The sequence below is a fragment of the Triticum urartu genome, chromosome 1 (assembly GCF_003073215.2).
Source record: "Triticum urartu cultivar G1812 chromosome 1, Tu2.1, whole genome shotgun sequence".
Taxonomy (NCBI): Eukaryota; Viridiplantae; Streptophyta; class Magnoliopsida; order Poales; family Poaceae; genus Triticum; species Triticum urartu.
The window spans coordinates 553,131,702-553,146,873 of NC_053022.1; the positions used below are offsets into that span (position 1 = coordinate 553,131,702).

The 15,172-nt window shown below is 46.9% G+C and overlaps 1 protein-coding gene across 1 annotated transcript; it reads left to right on the forward strand.

The window, feature by feature from the left end:
* The first annotated feature begins 10,821 nt into the window (after positions 1 to 10,821).
* On the forward strand, positions 10,822 to 14,050 carry LOC125539018 (WRKY transcription factor 28-like). The gene is made up of 3 exons (XM_048702376.1): positions 10,822 to 11,555; positions 12,884 to 13,042; positions 13,153 to 14,050. Exons 1-3 carry the CDS (start codon positions 11,077 to 11,079, stop codon positions 13,709 to 13,711), a joined length of 1,197 nt encoding a protein of 398 aa, XP_048558333.1. The 5' UTR covers positions 10,822 to 11,076; the 3' UTR covers positions 13,712 to 14,050.
* Positions 14,051 to 15,172: the final 1,122 nt, after the last annotated feature.

Consider the following 15,172-nt stretch of genomic DNA (forward strand, 5'->3'; position numbering starts at 1 on the left):
CCGCATCTCGCTTGTCCTCCTTCTTGGAGTTGGTCTTCCCCCGCGGCGGCGACGGCGGCGGCCTGCGCAGCGGCCTCATCCCTCGCGTCCGCGGCGTGCCTCCGGCCCTTCCTCTTGGCCAACTCCCTTGCCCGATGTTCGGGCGTCAACGCCTTCTTCGGCTTGGTCGCCGCGGCGGTCTTGCGCGGGGCACGAGGCTTGCCTTTCCCGGAGGGGGCGACGGCGCCGGACGATGCGAGGGAGGCGAGGCCGGCGGCGGCGTCGAGGTCAAGGTCGAGGTCGATGGCATTCTCCATGGCTGGTTGGGGGGTGGGGGCGCGCGGGCAGGAATGTTTTGAGAGAAAATGGGAGGAAATGGTGGTGGCTGCCACCGACAGGCGGGCCCGGGAAGAGGAGTAGGCGCGCGCGCGACCGTCTCCTGTCCGCGCCGACGCAAATCCGGCTCAAAATTGAGCCTGGAATGGGTCACCCGCGGACGAAAAACGGACGCGCATCCGTTTGAGTCGGCGCGTTGGGTCGTCACTTTTGTCCGCGCTGACCCAAACGGACGCGGGCGGACGAAATGGGTCGCCTCATTGGAGTTGCTCTTAGGTTCTAAAAATGATAGTACTATTATTGAGCAAGTGACATGTATCCATAGATTACTTACTCCTCACATGTGACAGTAGCCACTCACTTTGGAATCGTTACAATTTTCTCGGATAAAAAGCATGAGCGATAACCCGGTCCGAGATCCCCAGGATTAAGTCCAAGATAACACCAAATGCAATCTCAATCCACAGACAACGATAATTCCTCTGACCAGAAAAGGGATCATTGGACCCTGTCTGCATGCATGGCCGTCAGCTCCATCTCTCGCAGCTCAATCGCTTTCAGCATCTATCGACGGGACGTGAGGTTTCATACTACAAAAGTGCAGAAAAAGATTACATAAGGCCACCTTTCTGCATCATGTCTCTCAGTGGGGGTAATATGAGAAGATTTCGGAATATGAAACTAGATCTTCTTATGTAGCCACTAGCACCGGAAAGCTGCGGCCTATTTCTTAAGCTTTCTTATATATGCGGCTTTCAGGCTTTGCGACCCAGTCATGATGATGGCTTAGCCCGGTAAACCAGCTGACAGTTGAAAAGATTGGCATTTCTAGCTCACCTTTTGACAGTGATCAGTGACCAGAACGTGCCTGATTTGGACATGTTGTTACAGTGGAATGTATACGGCTCTTGTACTACTGCCGCTGCTTTTCGAGTAAGACTGCATGAGTCTCCGTTTGAACATGGAAATGATTCGGGCTTTTTCTGCAACTTTGTTTGTGTGTGCCTGGTGCTAATTTGACAGGGCAAGGCAGCAAATGGGATGTTGTTTTCATCATATATGTAGGAGCTTTTCAGAGATTCTTGATTTAGAAAAGGAATAGTTTGGAAAATCTGTCTTGTGAGCAATTCAGGGTATTATTCATCTGAATGGACATTTTTTCGATAAAGTGGTAGAACTAGAAGGTGAATTCAAAGATGCATGCCTGAGATTTTACTGACTGTTGTACTATGGAAATTCTATCTTTTTCTTGGACTGATAAACTAATCGGTGGCTCGCCATTTGAAGGCGGAGACAATATGGTCACTGGTCCAAGTTAAACCATGCCGGAGCGCAGTCCAAGGGCTGAACCTTGACTTGGGGTGAGGTTAATTAACTAGTAGTCCAACTATTTAACCGGATTCAGTCAAGCTACCAACTAGCCTCCTTGAGTCATGATTGCATCATGCCTTGCAAGCATCAACCATCTGGTTTTGAATTCATTTTTCCTGCCCCAGTCTCAATAGGTCTCTTACGCCATAGGCAAACTCTCGAACAAAAGGAATCTCTATTTGTTTTAAACTGTTGACCAGTTGACATGGTACACTCCTATGCTTGGATTAAGAATCTTTGAGCTTGTACTTGCGTTGGAATCTTGCAGAAGTTACATATTTACAGTCCTTATTTCTAGACAGATAAGATGTCGCTAGCTTAGATTAGCTAAGTAGAGCTGCAGAAATTTTTGTGTCGCGTGCACTCTTTGATCCATGTATCTTTCTGCATGTGGAAAAACAACTAGCAGAAAGGGTGGTGAGTTTCCAGGAAAGCGTGTAGTACTTTCAACAGGCTATTCATTCCGATGAAGCCTAACCCACATAGCTCCAATTTGGCAACTATTCTCTTGTTCCAAAAATGCAACCATAGAATAGTCTATCTATTTGGAGTTTGATTGAGTTTATAGAATAGTTACATACTTTCACGTTGGGAATCAGTTTATTTTTATCTTTGCTCTCCTCTGCCCCATCAAGGCGATAAAGTAGAGCCTCCATTCCTCACCATACACCGTCGACGTCGAGCCTGTGTGCTCCCTTCCCCTTCGACTACCCCCTAGTGGCGAGAGGTGTGGGAAACATTGTGCCTCAATGTGGGCTTGTAGATAGGTTAGCATTCCATGGCGGAGCGTTTGCGGTGGGGGCAGCGCGGTCCAACAGATGTGGTCCCCTCAAGCCTTCGCATATCAACGGTGTCATCTGCGACAGCGTCGATGCCTTGATGGGGTAGATTCCCACCGGCAATTTTAATCTGTTGGTCAGGGTTTGCAGGGTTTGTCAGCGGTGGATTCCCTATGCAGTCGTTTTTGTCATGTTGGTGCGGCCTTCGATGCGGCATGAACATCTTTGTCAGAAATAATGGAGGTTTGGACCCGCGGCTCTTTCGGCGGCCAAATTGAGGCGTTGATTCAGCAGCACCGAAGCCTTGGTGGCTTCACGTGTGCGATCAATGACGACAGGCTAACTTCATCAATGAAGAGGTTTGCGGCGAAAACAAGATGTTACTATTTTGTCTATAACTTAATTGGGATTTTACTTGAAAGTGGTGTAATCCGGTTTTCACTAGTCATTGTTTTCTGTGTGTTGAGAAAACAATATCTTGTTGTTGCTTTTGTGTTCTGATGACGGTAGTGATCGTTCGGCGCTCTTGGAATATCGATGTAATTTTTATTATGTTTGAGATGCTTTGTATTTTTGATGATTTCTTTTTACAGTAATACATCCGATATTTTTTTTACAAAAAAGGAAAAAATAAACATCTTGTCGTTGGAAAACCAATTGTAGGGCGGTCGGCCGGCGGCCGGAGAGAGGGACGTGTGCGCATCACCGGATTCCAGAAACAGGAGCTATGCTATCGCTAGCCCGGTTCAAAGGCGAGAAGAGTCGTCTTGTCCAGGTTTCCCCGGCCGTGACCAAGCGTACGTAATTCGTACACTCCTTTGGTCAGCATTCTCAGGCGTGCGTGATCGGTCTCACCCCGTGCTCGCTCCTCCATCTAAAACCACCCCACGAAGCTACCTTTTTCCAAACATAACTTCACTAGCCGCCGGTTGCCACCACGAGAAGGAATCCTGCGACAAATCATCGAAAAACTACTGGTCTGAACCCATGAGTGCACTGTTGATCTGAATCCAAATAAAAACTCCGAGTTTTCTGACGTGTCGCCGAAGCAGAGATGCATGGGGTTCCACGTCGACGGGACCTAAACTATATACAAGATGCCACCAGAAACTGAATGAAAACATTTAGAAAAATAATCAACTTGGAGGAAGAGAACGACCATGATGCTTGCTTGTTGTCGTAGCGGTCGATGCAGATTAGGTGAGGATGGGATGGGCCCAACTATTTTACTACCCCAAACTTTTGTACAATGTCAACCCAAACGTACATGAGCCCTCACTACGAAGGTAGCCAATTACAATAAATTAATTGCGGTGTTTGGACTCTGGCTAACATGCTAAATTGAGCACTAAAATAAGGGTACCATATGGGTTTGCAGCTTGGCAGTTTGCTCTGCCGTTTGACTCGCATGCTGTTGTGTTCATGTGCGTAAACATATTATCAACCGAGCTAGCTACCAGGTCGCATCGATCATGTCACTAAATAAAGTATTATCCTTTCTTTTCTCTAGAAGAAGTTGCTGTGTCATTTTTAATTTGTGGACACCAGTGACCCTGCTGCGTCTGATGCAGATCTGCATTTGACTCTGGTTTGGCCGGTTGCAATTGCAAGTTGCAGCTGTTTATGTGTTTTGTCTGACAACAGCAATGCCGAAGACTCTTGGCAAACCGCCGAATTACTAAACAGTGGCAAAGATTCCTACTCCATCGTAGTGCCCCTATACTATAATTCATCGATCAATAGATCTTCAAGTGGTATGCCAGCCATGTCCGCGTCTCAACTACTCTGAATCTCTTTGCGGGTTAGTATAGTGCCTTGACTGATGAAGCATTTGCATTCAGACCAGGCGTTGATGGGCTTCAACGCTTGACTATATGTGGTGTAGATGTCTGTGGATTACCAACTATGAATTCAAGTTATATATTTGCATGTCAATTTTGTTGCAATCTTGAAATCTCACTATTGACATGGTTGTTGAATGTTGAGTAAGCATGATCAGCTTAAAATAACTTTGACTCGTAGAAATGTGGCTGTGTTGTGTCAAGACCAAGTCATATGTGTCGAATCGATGAATGTGTCATTCATTTCGACTGATGTCCTAATTCAAATAGTCAGTTTAATTACCTTGAGATTCTGTTAGATGTGAGAATCTTTCTATCATATATGCGTCGATATGTCATAATTAACTATATATAGTGGCATTGGCCGGGATTGACCAAAATTTCAATTTTGCAGCCATCATTACATGAGTAAGCATTTTTTTACCGTCATTTTACTCGTGCAGTGTGGCATCTAATCTATGTGACACCTAAGTGTTACTAATATGGTTGGTAACTGGATATGCTGACTTAACTATAAGCTAAGGACTCCCACCTTGGCTGGAGCTCGCTGATCTTTGTTGGTCACCATTTTTTCGACAATTGATGGATTTATTGACTTAGAATGAAGCATTAAGAGGATACAAACACAACGAGAAACACACCATGCCAAGTATGCCAACTCTGAGAAACACATGAATAGTTGATCCCCACTTACTCAATTATCTTAACATGCAACTATGCCAACTCATCATGCATAAATCTCTCACTAAATTTAGGTCTCTCAACATGCAACTATGCCAACTCACAATGCCACTATGCATGAAAAATAACAACTTAATATGTAGCATGCATGTTGCTAAATTCTATAAATATTGTAGAATTAGCTAATAATCAAACATAATAAATTATATGCACTTTAGTTTCAGTTCTCATATGACTAATTCAAATGCTAAAGTTTTATAGTGACAATGCACAATAAAATAATTGCACCAACTCCCGCAGGAACGCGCAGGTATCGTCTCTAGTTCCCTTATAAACCAGGTCATTCTGTATTTTGTCTTTTTAATCGTCAAAGCTCCAGCCTTGCATTATAAAAAATGGAAACACATATGCAGGCTCAAAAATCTTGGGGACTTGGGGTTATTAACAGCTCTATCATGACCTAGTTCCTCATGGTGAAGTGGCGATGGAAGATCTCTCAATATGACTCTTATCCTCTTTGCTGAGAGTGGATCAAAGGTAAATATTTCTCTATCAGAGTCCCCTTAATGTTAAGCCTAGAGTGGGTTCGCAGTTATGGAAAGCGAATGTTAATATCCGCAACGAATTTAGATCCCACATTGCGCTTTCTGATGGCAATGATACCACCACACGGTTTTGGTTGGACCGGTGGTATGGCGAGGGCCCCTTTACAAACTTGTACATTGATCACTTCTCTTATGGTTCGAATCCAGAGATTACTGTTTCTGAGCCGAGTGCTAAAAATTGGGACCTTGATTTATATCGCTCCCTCTGCTCGTATGAGTTGGTTGATTGGCCGTCCCTTACTGCCTTGTTCCCTCCTCTCAGAGGACGAGATTGTTTGGTCCCATTCGTCCTCTATAAAATTCTCCATTAGATCCTTATAACCGAGACTATCCAAGGCAAATGTAGTCGAAAGATTATGGGCATATGGCAAGATCGTGTCCCCCTTAATATTATGATTTTTCCTTGGCAAGTTATTAGGGGTCGCCTACCCGAGAATGATCAGATTTTGCAATGCAACCACATGCCTAGCGCCGCATGTTTTCTTAGTGAAGAGAATGAAAATACTGAGCATATCCTTATTAGATGTGTTTTCTTGCAAAAATCTTCTCTCGAATTATGTTCGATCTTGGCTCAATGTGCAGTGGAACCTAGATAATTTGTCTCTTCTTGCTAATTTCAGTAAAAAATGAAAAGTAAATAAATAACCTCTTGCCATCAAAGTAAAAATAATTTGCCATGACGGATAGCATGAATTTGCAAAAATTGTCAATAAAAAACTGCCATTGATAGTATGGAATAAAAACCCATATATTTTGCCATGTTGTAAACACAAAACTTTGCCAAGTAGAAAAAGAGAAATCATAAATATTATGAAAAAAAGCCACTAAAAAGGGCATGCCACAAATGTCATTTTACAAGAAAAGTAAAAGTTGTTCTGATCCATGGTAAAAACTACATAAAAACTAAAACACAACAAAACACAACAAAATTTCCATGCTTTCACATTTTGCAATGCCTTATGAAATAAAAAATACTTAAATGCCATGGGGAAAAAGGAACAATACAAATAAATTGCAACAAATTGTCTTGTTTTGAAGATCAAAGCCTCACTAGTTGCCATGATACATAAACCAAATTTGCAATGCTCACAAAAAATTCATGATCTAAAGCTAAATTTGCCATGATCCCTAAACTAAGTTTTCCATGGTTCATAAATAAGATTTGCCATGATCCATAAACTAAATTTTCCATGAACAATTAGCAATGGAAAATTACATTATGGTGCCATATGAATTTGCCAAAAGATTTTCATTTGCACATTGGAAGTTTAGGGAAAATGTTCTCTTAAAAAGATGGCAACTTCAGGATTTTTCGTTCACTAGAAGAAACATAGCAACCGACTGGAAATGACATATATGCATAGTTGTTCAAAATCTAGTATATAACTTCAAATGCACATGGCAAAAAAATAAGAAAGTTTGCCATGTATAGTTTAGTAGCTATACCGCAAATAAATTTGTTGTGTAATGAAGGTAGATCTACCAAAAACCTAAAGGTGCCATGGCAAAAAAACATATGTGAAGTTGTCATGGCTATTATACAGATGTTGTAAATACTAAATACTGAAATTCCAAGATATGGAGCTCAGTTCTAAATGCATACTTTAGTCCTCTTCAGGAAGTTACTTTGGCGACTGGACTCTTGCATGTTCTAGTGTCCATTGTTCCCTGACGCACCTCATGAATTACAAGAAAAAGATACATATGCTAAGCGTTGGTTACAAAGTTCGGCGACAATGGCCATGATCTGGCAGAAACAGGGAACAATAGGATCATAGGAGGAGGTTACTGAAGAATCTCTTGAATGTCTCCAAGTGCTAAATCAATGCGGGCTAAGCTAGCAAACAATACGGTGTTCAATGGCCACAAAGAGATGTTAAACATGTGAACCCGGCTATCCGTAGCTGGAGGCAAAATCGGTGTACCTCTGTGGCGCGGATGTTGTCCTCATGACACCCGGTTTAGCCACCGGAGAAGATGACCTTGAAGTAGGCCTGCTCCTTGGGCACCCACTCTCATAGTAGACGCGGTCACCAGGGACCGCCCGTCGGTTCATAGGCGACCTACATATGTTAGATTTAGAGCAGCTCGTCATGGACCCATTTAAATATATAATGCCTTTTCCTTTTATTCTCTAGTATAGTGCTCCCGCACTATTAAGAGGGGATTGATGAGGTCGCATAAAAAGATAAGCTCATGATCGCGGTTTCGAACATATTCCACTTCCACTGATATGTGTTTCCCACTTCTATCTAATGCTCATATGACCCCCATGCGCATGCAACTATCCATGATCCTTTTCTTCACCAATATCTCATACAGGCCAATTAAACCATAACAAGTGTTATCTATGCCACCGGATGTCTAGTATACATTGGATGTACAGTACATCATCACTGCACCGGATGTCCGGTACATCACCTGATGTCCGGTCTCACCTTCACCTAACCAGAGCACCTTATTGAAGTCCGGAATTCTGGTCCATACCGGATGTTCGGCTTCTACTTATGCCACCGGATGTCCGCTACTTACGAGAAATCCGGTACCCACCTATCCAGAGAGCATGCACTCCAGTCCAGACTTCTAGTACCCACCGGATGTCTAGTGACCACATATGCCACTAGATGTCCTGTATATACCGAATGCCCCCCCCCCCAAGTTTTGTTTTCACTGTGTTCTACGTATAGCTGTGTGCACTTTACAACCACGGGGTATCGGGTACTTACAGACTGTTTTACAATCAAACGACCATATTTGGTCGGACTATATATACCCGTATCCCACTCCGGGAAAGGGTGGAATACCCACTTTGAAAGAACCCTAGAACACCAAGTGCTCCCTCTCACTTCCTCCTGCACCAAATCCAAGATCCTGGAATGATCTGTGAGAGTTCTTGATGGATTTCCACCAAGTGATAGTTCCACTCCTTCCCCCTCTCTTGACCAAAGGACTTCTTGATTTGAGTGATTCTTGAACTTTCCCTCCTTGTTCTTGTTACTCTTGGAGGTTGGAGACTTCTAGATGGTAGGAGTTCTTCGGAGAGGAATAGATTGTTGTGATTACCCCTGGAAAATTTGTGAAGGTTTGGAGACCGCCTCAAGGTCTACCACTTGGGGTTGAGAATCGCCTTCATGGTGATATCTCAAGGGGAGAATAGGGTGAGCCTTCGTGGTAACATTTGTCCCTTCAACGGTGACTAGCTTCCCTCCAAGGAAGTGAACACCGGGATACATCTTTATCTCTAGAGTTTCGGTTATCCCTAACCCTAACTCTCTACTTGTGACTATTTGTCTTCTTATCTTTACTAATATCATATTGTTCTTGCTTGCCTCTCTACTAGTTGTTGTTGTTGTTGTTGTTGAATATATTGTTAACCCTTGAATCGCCTATTCAATTGTTAGGCTCACTTTCATATTCCATTTAATTACGTAAAATTGCTAAATAGAAATTAAAATTTGTAATTGTACCTAATCAACCCCCCCCTCCAGGTCCATCTTGATCCTGTCACCAGCAAGCCGAGAATCATGTCCGCCGGCGCCATCATGTTGTCGCCCTTACGATTCCTCGTATCCCTATCAGGCCGCCACACCTACGCCGCCTGCAGGCCTGTTCTCCTGACCACATCACGCATGCTCCCTTGGGGACTGCCGCACCTCCTGGAGCAGCTGCAAGCAGGCAAACTGTGCCACCGGGAAGACCACGTGGCTCGCTTGCGAGGCCGGCTGGTGGCTGCTTCCCCTCTTTCTTCGGCAACCACATTTCCTCTTCCAACAGCCTCCTTATCCTCGACTCAACCTCCCTTCCCACAGCGTATAATGGTGACGGGCTGCCGCGCTCGCGCTAGAGCTCCATGTGCAGCTCCCAAACCATGGCTCCTCTGCCACCGCCACATGCTTCCCGTGCCAACACCTACTCGTCGCATGGAGAATCAACGGATCTGTTGAGGTCGCCGCATCATCAACCCCAGGGATCGCCAGTGAGAAGAGAAATCGAGTGGGGAGATGAGAGGGAAAGGGGTAGTGGAGCTGTTCTGGCTAAGAGGATAAGGGGTGAAAGAACAAAAAAAAAGGTTTTTTCGCATCAAAACCCGCTCCATCGCACTTTTTTTTGGCTAACATGACACCCTTCCCTACTTCAAGGTTTGTGCTCGTCATCCAACGGTGCTGAGCGCGTTCACCCCCAAATGGTAAAAATCTGCTGTCAGATTTTTAGTTTCCGAAAAAAACGTACTACTCCTCTTGTAGTAACAAATAATTTTATCTTTGAGCATCGTATAAGTAAGGATCGGAAACATATGCACCGGCGGTGGAGCGTGCACGCTCGATAAATCAGTCGGCGCACGTGGAAGTTTACACGGTGGGCATGCATCCGTCGCCGTGGCCGCCGTCCGTCCCGGCCGCGCGCGCCGGCGCCCGAGACCAACGTACGCACGCTCTTTGCTGGCAAGAAGAGGGCCATGCAGGAAGTCGCCGTCGCATGGTCGGCCCGCCCGCGACCAGCCCTCCTCCCCTCGTGATCGAGATCGACGGCTGGCCCGTCCTGTCCCGTTCCGTTCCACCGCCGGAGACCCGCAGCCCTGAGATCAGCATCGGACGGCCGAGGATCCCGCCCGTCATGCACGGTGGCGGCGTCACGCTCGCGCCATCCCAGACGTGGCCCGTCGTGGGCCACGGGGCGGGGCCAGGGTCAAAGCGGAGGCGGACACGTGTCTGGTCTGAACGGGTTGACCTGGCGCGCGGGTTTGACCGGCTGCCCGCCGGTGCGTGGCCGTCATCCATGGTTGACTCGTCGGGAAGAGGAGAGCCGTGTGCGACCTCGCACTCGTCCGTACGGCCTTGCCCAGTGTTAATTACCACTTGGAGTGTGCACTGATGCTATGCTACCCGTTCTTCACCATGTCGCCTCCCAACAAATTTGACTGCTAATCTTCATTTGTTTTCCTATTAAAACTGAAATATTCCTCTAGGTTTCATGCACCGTGGTGAACTAAAAACTACGTTTAATAGCGGTTGAATTAGTGACATTCGACATTTTGAATTGGTAAAACCTACTCTAGTAAAAAACTAGCACGTGAGACCCCAAAAATCCGAGCAAGTGTGCATCTCCAATTGACGAAGCAAATGAATAGTTAAGTAGAACCATTCCGGATGGAGAAGCACTTTCCCCGCAAGAAGAAAGAAATAAAGAAGAAGAAGGCCTTGACCATGCACCCCCACCCAACCACCTATTCATCCATCCATCTTTCCCCGCACACAATCACACACTAGCCCAAGCCTTCTACTCGTCGTGCTAGCTAAGCTTCCTCTCTTTCCCTCCTCAGACCCTCACACACACCCCTCTCCTCCCCTTGCCTTCCCCCTCCACTGCACCGCCACCTCTACACATCCGCTAGTACGGCAAGAACCAAGAAGGCCACCGGGACTTCGATCCGATCGATCGAGCTAGCTAGCTCCAGCTCCGATCTATCCATCTACCCATCCATCCATGTCGGGCGCGAGCCATGACCAGCACCGCCGCCACCTGTCGGGTGACTTCGACGAGCTGGCCTCGCTCTTCGCGCAGCGGCCGGCCGACGCCGCCTCGCCGTCGCCCATGATGCTGATGCAGCCGCAGACGCCGTGGTTCTTCGCCGACTACCTGCAGACGCCGGGGATGGACTACGACGACGCGTTCGCCAGGGACTTCATCGGCTCGCCGGCCGGCGGCGTCGGCGGCGTCGAGGAGGTGAAGAGGGAGATGCTGGCGAGCGACGGTGCCGCTGGCGCTGTTGTTGTGCCTGGCGGCGGGCCCGGCGGGACGGCGCACAGCGTGTCGGTGTCGTCCACGTCGAGCGAGGCCGGGGTCGGCGGCAGCGGCGGCGCGGTGGAGGACGAGGCCGGGAAGTGCAAGCAGGAGGAGGGCGAGGGCGACGACGAGAGCAAGCAGGCGGCGGCCGATGGAGAAGCGGACAAGACCAAGAAAGGGTAAGATCTGATTTGATTTCTTGCAAAAACTTTACCTGATTGATCTTGGCTTGGAGTTCTAGATCAGATACCTAGAGGTTGATTGATCTGCATACAGCATACACTTCACTGATGATTCTCATCTGCTATGTGCTAGATTTTGTTCGTTCACGTTCGATTGTTCTTGTTGGTAGCTTGTTGAGTTGTTCTTCACTGATCCAAAATTTTCCAACCGGCCGGGCTAGCCAATCCCCTTTCCACTGGATAATACTAGAATCATTAACCAGTTCATACCAGATATATAGCTGGGTGGATATATATTAGTTAAGCCAGTTGATCGATCCGATTTAATTAGATCTACCATGCAGCGTGCATGTGTTCGATCCTTTCCATTCCATTCTATAATCTCGTCTTCTATTCGGTCAATGCACCGTATGAACTCGATCTGTTTCTAGGGTTTCCCACCAGCTAACCTGTTGGTCCTAGATCGAATACAAAATTGTACTAGTACCACTGGAGCAAAAAGAGCTTGAACTTTAGGGTTCGATCAGCTGCAAAAGGTTGATGAATGGTTGTTGCTGCATATATATATGCCCACAGCTTTTTGATTAGACCGTCTTTTCTTCCTTTCATGATTTCTTCATATCTTGTGTTCATCGACATCCACTACTTTCAAGTCTTCGAATTTGACTGCACCAACCCTGCTGCGTCCTTGTTAATTAATCCACCAACAATATCACGTTAATTAGGAAATGACTTAAGAGATTCTGGCTAGGTCCTAAAGATACTCCGATTGATCCATCAACCATCAGATATCTAAGCTACTAACACCGATCACTTGAGAGTTCATTTTCATGGAAAATTACTTCACAGCTTCTATGGTCACATCGTGATGTACTTGTGCGAGTGACCATACAAGCATGATGGATCGATAGCCAAATCCATCCATATCCATGAGTACAAACAAGAACTATTACTACTGTAGTAGTAGCAAACAAAAGAGAAAGACCAGGCTAGTTGGTGTACGGTGTGAACCTAAATCATCCATGTGTGTATGCATGCAGTATGTATGCGTGCGCCGGCTGTGCCGTACACACACGCACCTACTTAGACATGTATACGTACGTACAGCCACTATGTTTGAACGGACCATGCAACTAACTAACTAATATAATCTCTCTAGTATGAACAAACATGCATATGCATGGCATGATTTCTCCGTACCATGTGATGCACAATGGCTAGATCAATCGTTTGCTTTGTGCTAGTGCACTTTGATTTGATTTCTTGGTAGTATCTGTGGTTACAAGTTGTATAAGATTGACCGATCGGGAGCTGATTAATTGCAGGGCGGCGAAGGGGAAAGGGGCGGCGAGGGTCAAGGGGGAGAAGCGGCCGCGGCAGGCGCGGTTCGCGTTCATGACCAAGAGCGAGGTTGACCACCTCGAGGACGGCTACCGCTGGCGCAAGTACGGCCAGAAGGCCGTCAAGAACAGCCCCTTCCCAAGGTACCTACATAGTACTCCAAAATGGATTAGGGTTACGATGCACAGTGCGATGTTTGCATGCGGCTAACTGCGTAGAAGTGCCCGGTGCAACCTTTTGGATGATGATGCAGGAGCTACTACCGGTGCACGACGCAGAAGTGCCCGGTGAAGAAGCGGGTGGAGCGGTCGTACCAGGACGCCGCCGTGGTGATCACCACCTACGAGGGCAAGCACACCCACCCCATCCCCGCCACGCTCCGCGGCGCCAACCACCTGCTCGCCGCGCACGCCCACGCGCATGGCGGCCACGGGCTCATCCACCCCGGCATGTTCCGGATGCCGGCGCCGCCCGGCGCCTTCCGCCCCGGCGACGCGCTCGGCAGCTTCCTGCAGCAGCAGCACGCGGCCATGCAGCACCAGCAGCAGGTCGCCGCTGCAGGGATGGCGATGCGGCAGGCGAACGCCATGGCGAGCGGCCACATGCAGGCGCCTCCCGCTGATCGTGGCCTGGCCGCCGCCATGGCCGGAGGTACGACGGGGAACAGTACCCATACTGTCAGCAGCAGTAGTGCCGATCCGCTGCGGATGGAGCACCTGATGGCGCAGGACTACGGCCTGCTGCAGGACATGCTGATGCCGCCGTCCTTCGCCCACAGCGACAACAGCAATAACAACTCCAACCGCCATTGATCGAGAGAGATCGAGCTTCCAGCTTGCCCTGACAGTGATCCATCGGTCGATTCGGCGCCCTTTGCTTGTTATTAATTGACTTTTTTGCATGGTACTGATATATCTATCTATAATTGATGAACGAAGAGGATATGATCTAGCTTAGCATCAGCACGGAGAGGATGCTTGCGCACGTACGTGAGCAGTAGTTGCATGTTAGCGTAGTGTTAGTACCAAGAGTCGTTGTAAATTATGCATGCATGCATGCGTGCGTGCGTGCGTGTGTACCTGATTGATTCTGATGAGCTCGTGCATTGTTGCACTTGGAGCCGTATCTATCTAGTGGTACTACCTACTGTACTACTGATGGGTGGTGGTGATTTTGCTTGATCCTGTTCCGTTTCCTTGACTTTGAACCGAGTACAAAATTAGGTGATGCTTAATAACTTTCAAGGACTGCATGCATGCATGCAAGATTAATTGATTGTTTCTTGATGACAAGATGATGTACCACAGCATTATTTGCTACCTCTGCCATGATGGGAAATCAGGACGATGCTCTTGCGGTACGTTGGTCCATGCAATGCATATCGGTACAGAAAGTTAGTTGATTGATGGGGGAGAAGGAATCGGTCGAGGGCTAGCCTAATTTTGCATCTCACGTTCGGTTTGATAATCATGAATTATATCGATGCAGAAGTGCAGCAACGTACTGGGACCTCGATCAAGCTACTAGTCCTTTTGTTCACTTGATGATTACTTTCACTAACTGTTGCAAAACGTGATTAATTTGCAGACATACATGCATGGAGTATGTGTCAGCAATTCGGCACATATACATGATGTTGAAAGATAGTACGGATCAGGAGAGAGGCCGGTCCAGACACGTAACATGGGAGAGACCATCGGGCAGCTAGAGCTAGAGCTAGTAGTGTGTGATTGCAAGCTAGCTAGCTACCCGGAACGGAACAGAAGGGATGAGACTATTGGATGCTAGGGTCAAAAGCATTGAAGGCACGCGCGGTGCAACAACGTACGCTTCTATCTCGCAAAAAGACACTGACTACGACGATGCACGTAGACTACTCTGACCATGTACGCACGTAAGTTGAAGCCCAGGGTTTCCTGAGAGCGACTATTCTGCACCCCGCACCCAGGCTCGTCTAAAAATACAAATTTTGGGCGTCTGAAAAACTTTGAAAAACAACACTATTCGGATCCGATTTTGTTTTGTTTGTACAAGCTCCTCATATGTCTAAATGCACCAAAATTTACACGCATCTTGCGCACATGAGCATCTTAAATGCCTAAAAATTCAGTTTTTTTTTAATTGTCTAGTTTACTGTTCACCGGGTGTAGATGTGGCTTGCCACCGTTTTGGATTATTGTGTTTTCCTTTTCTATTTTGGGACAGGTACTCATCAGGATACATACCTTTCCAAATATCGCGTCGTAGTATAAGCTGTCGTTTTTGGACGAGAG

Excerpts from the sequence above, each read along its gene's own strand:
- LOC125539018 (XM_048702376.1), top strand. The coding sequence starts at position 11,077 with ATGTCGGGCGCGAGCCATGACCAGCACCGCCGCCACCTGTCGGGTGAC. Across the intron at positions 11,556-12,883 it reads GCGGACAAGACCAAGAAAGG|GGCGGCGAAGGGGAAAGGGG; the intron begins GTAAGATCTGAT and ends GATTAATTGCAG. Across the intron at positions 13,043-13,152 it reads AAGAACAGCCCCTTCCCAAG|GAGCTACTACCGGTGCACGA; the intron begins GTACCTACATAG and ends ATGATGATGCAG.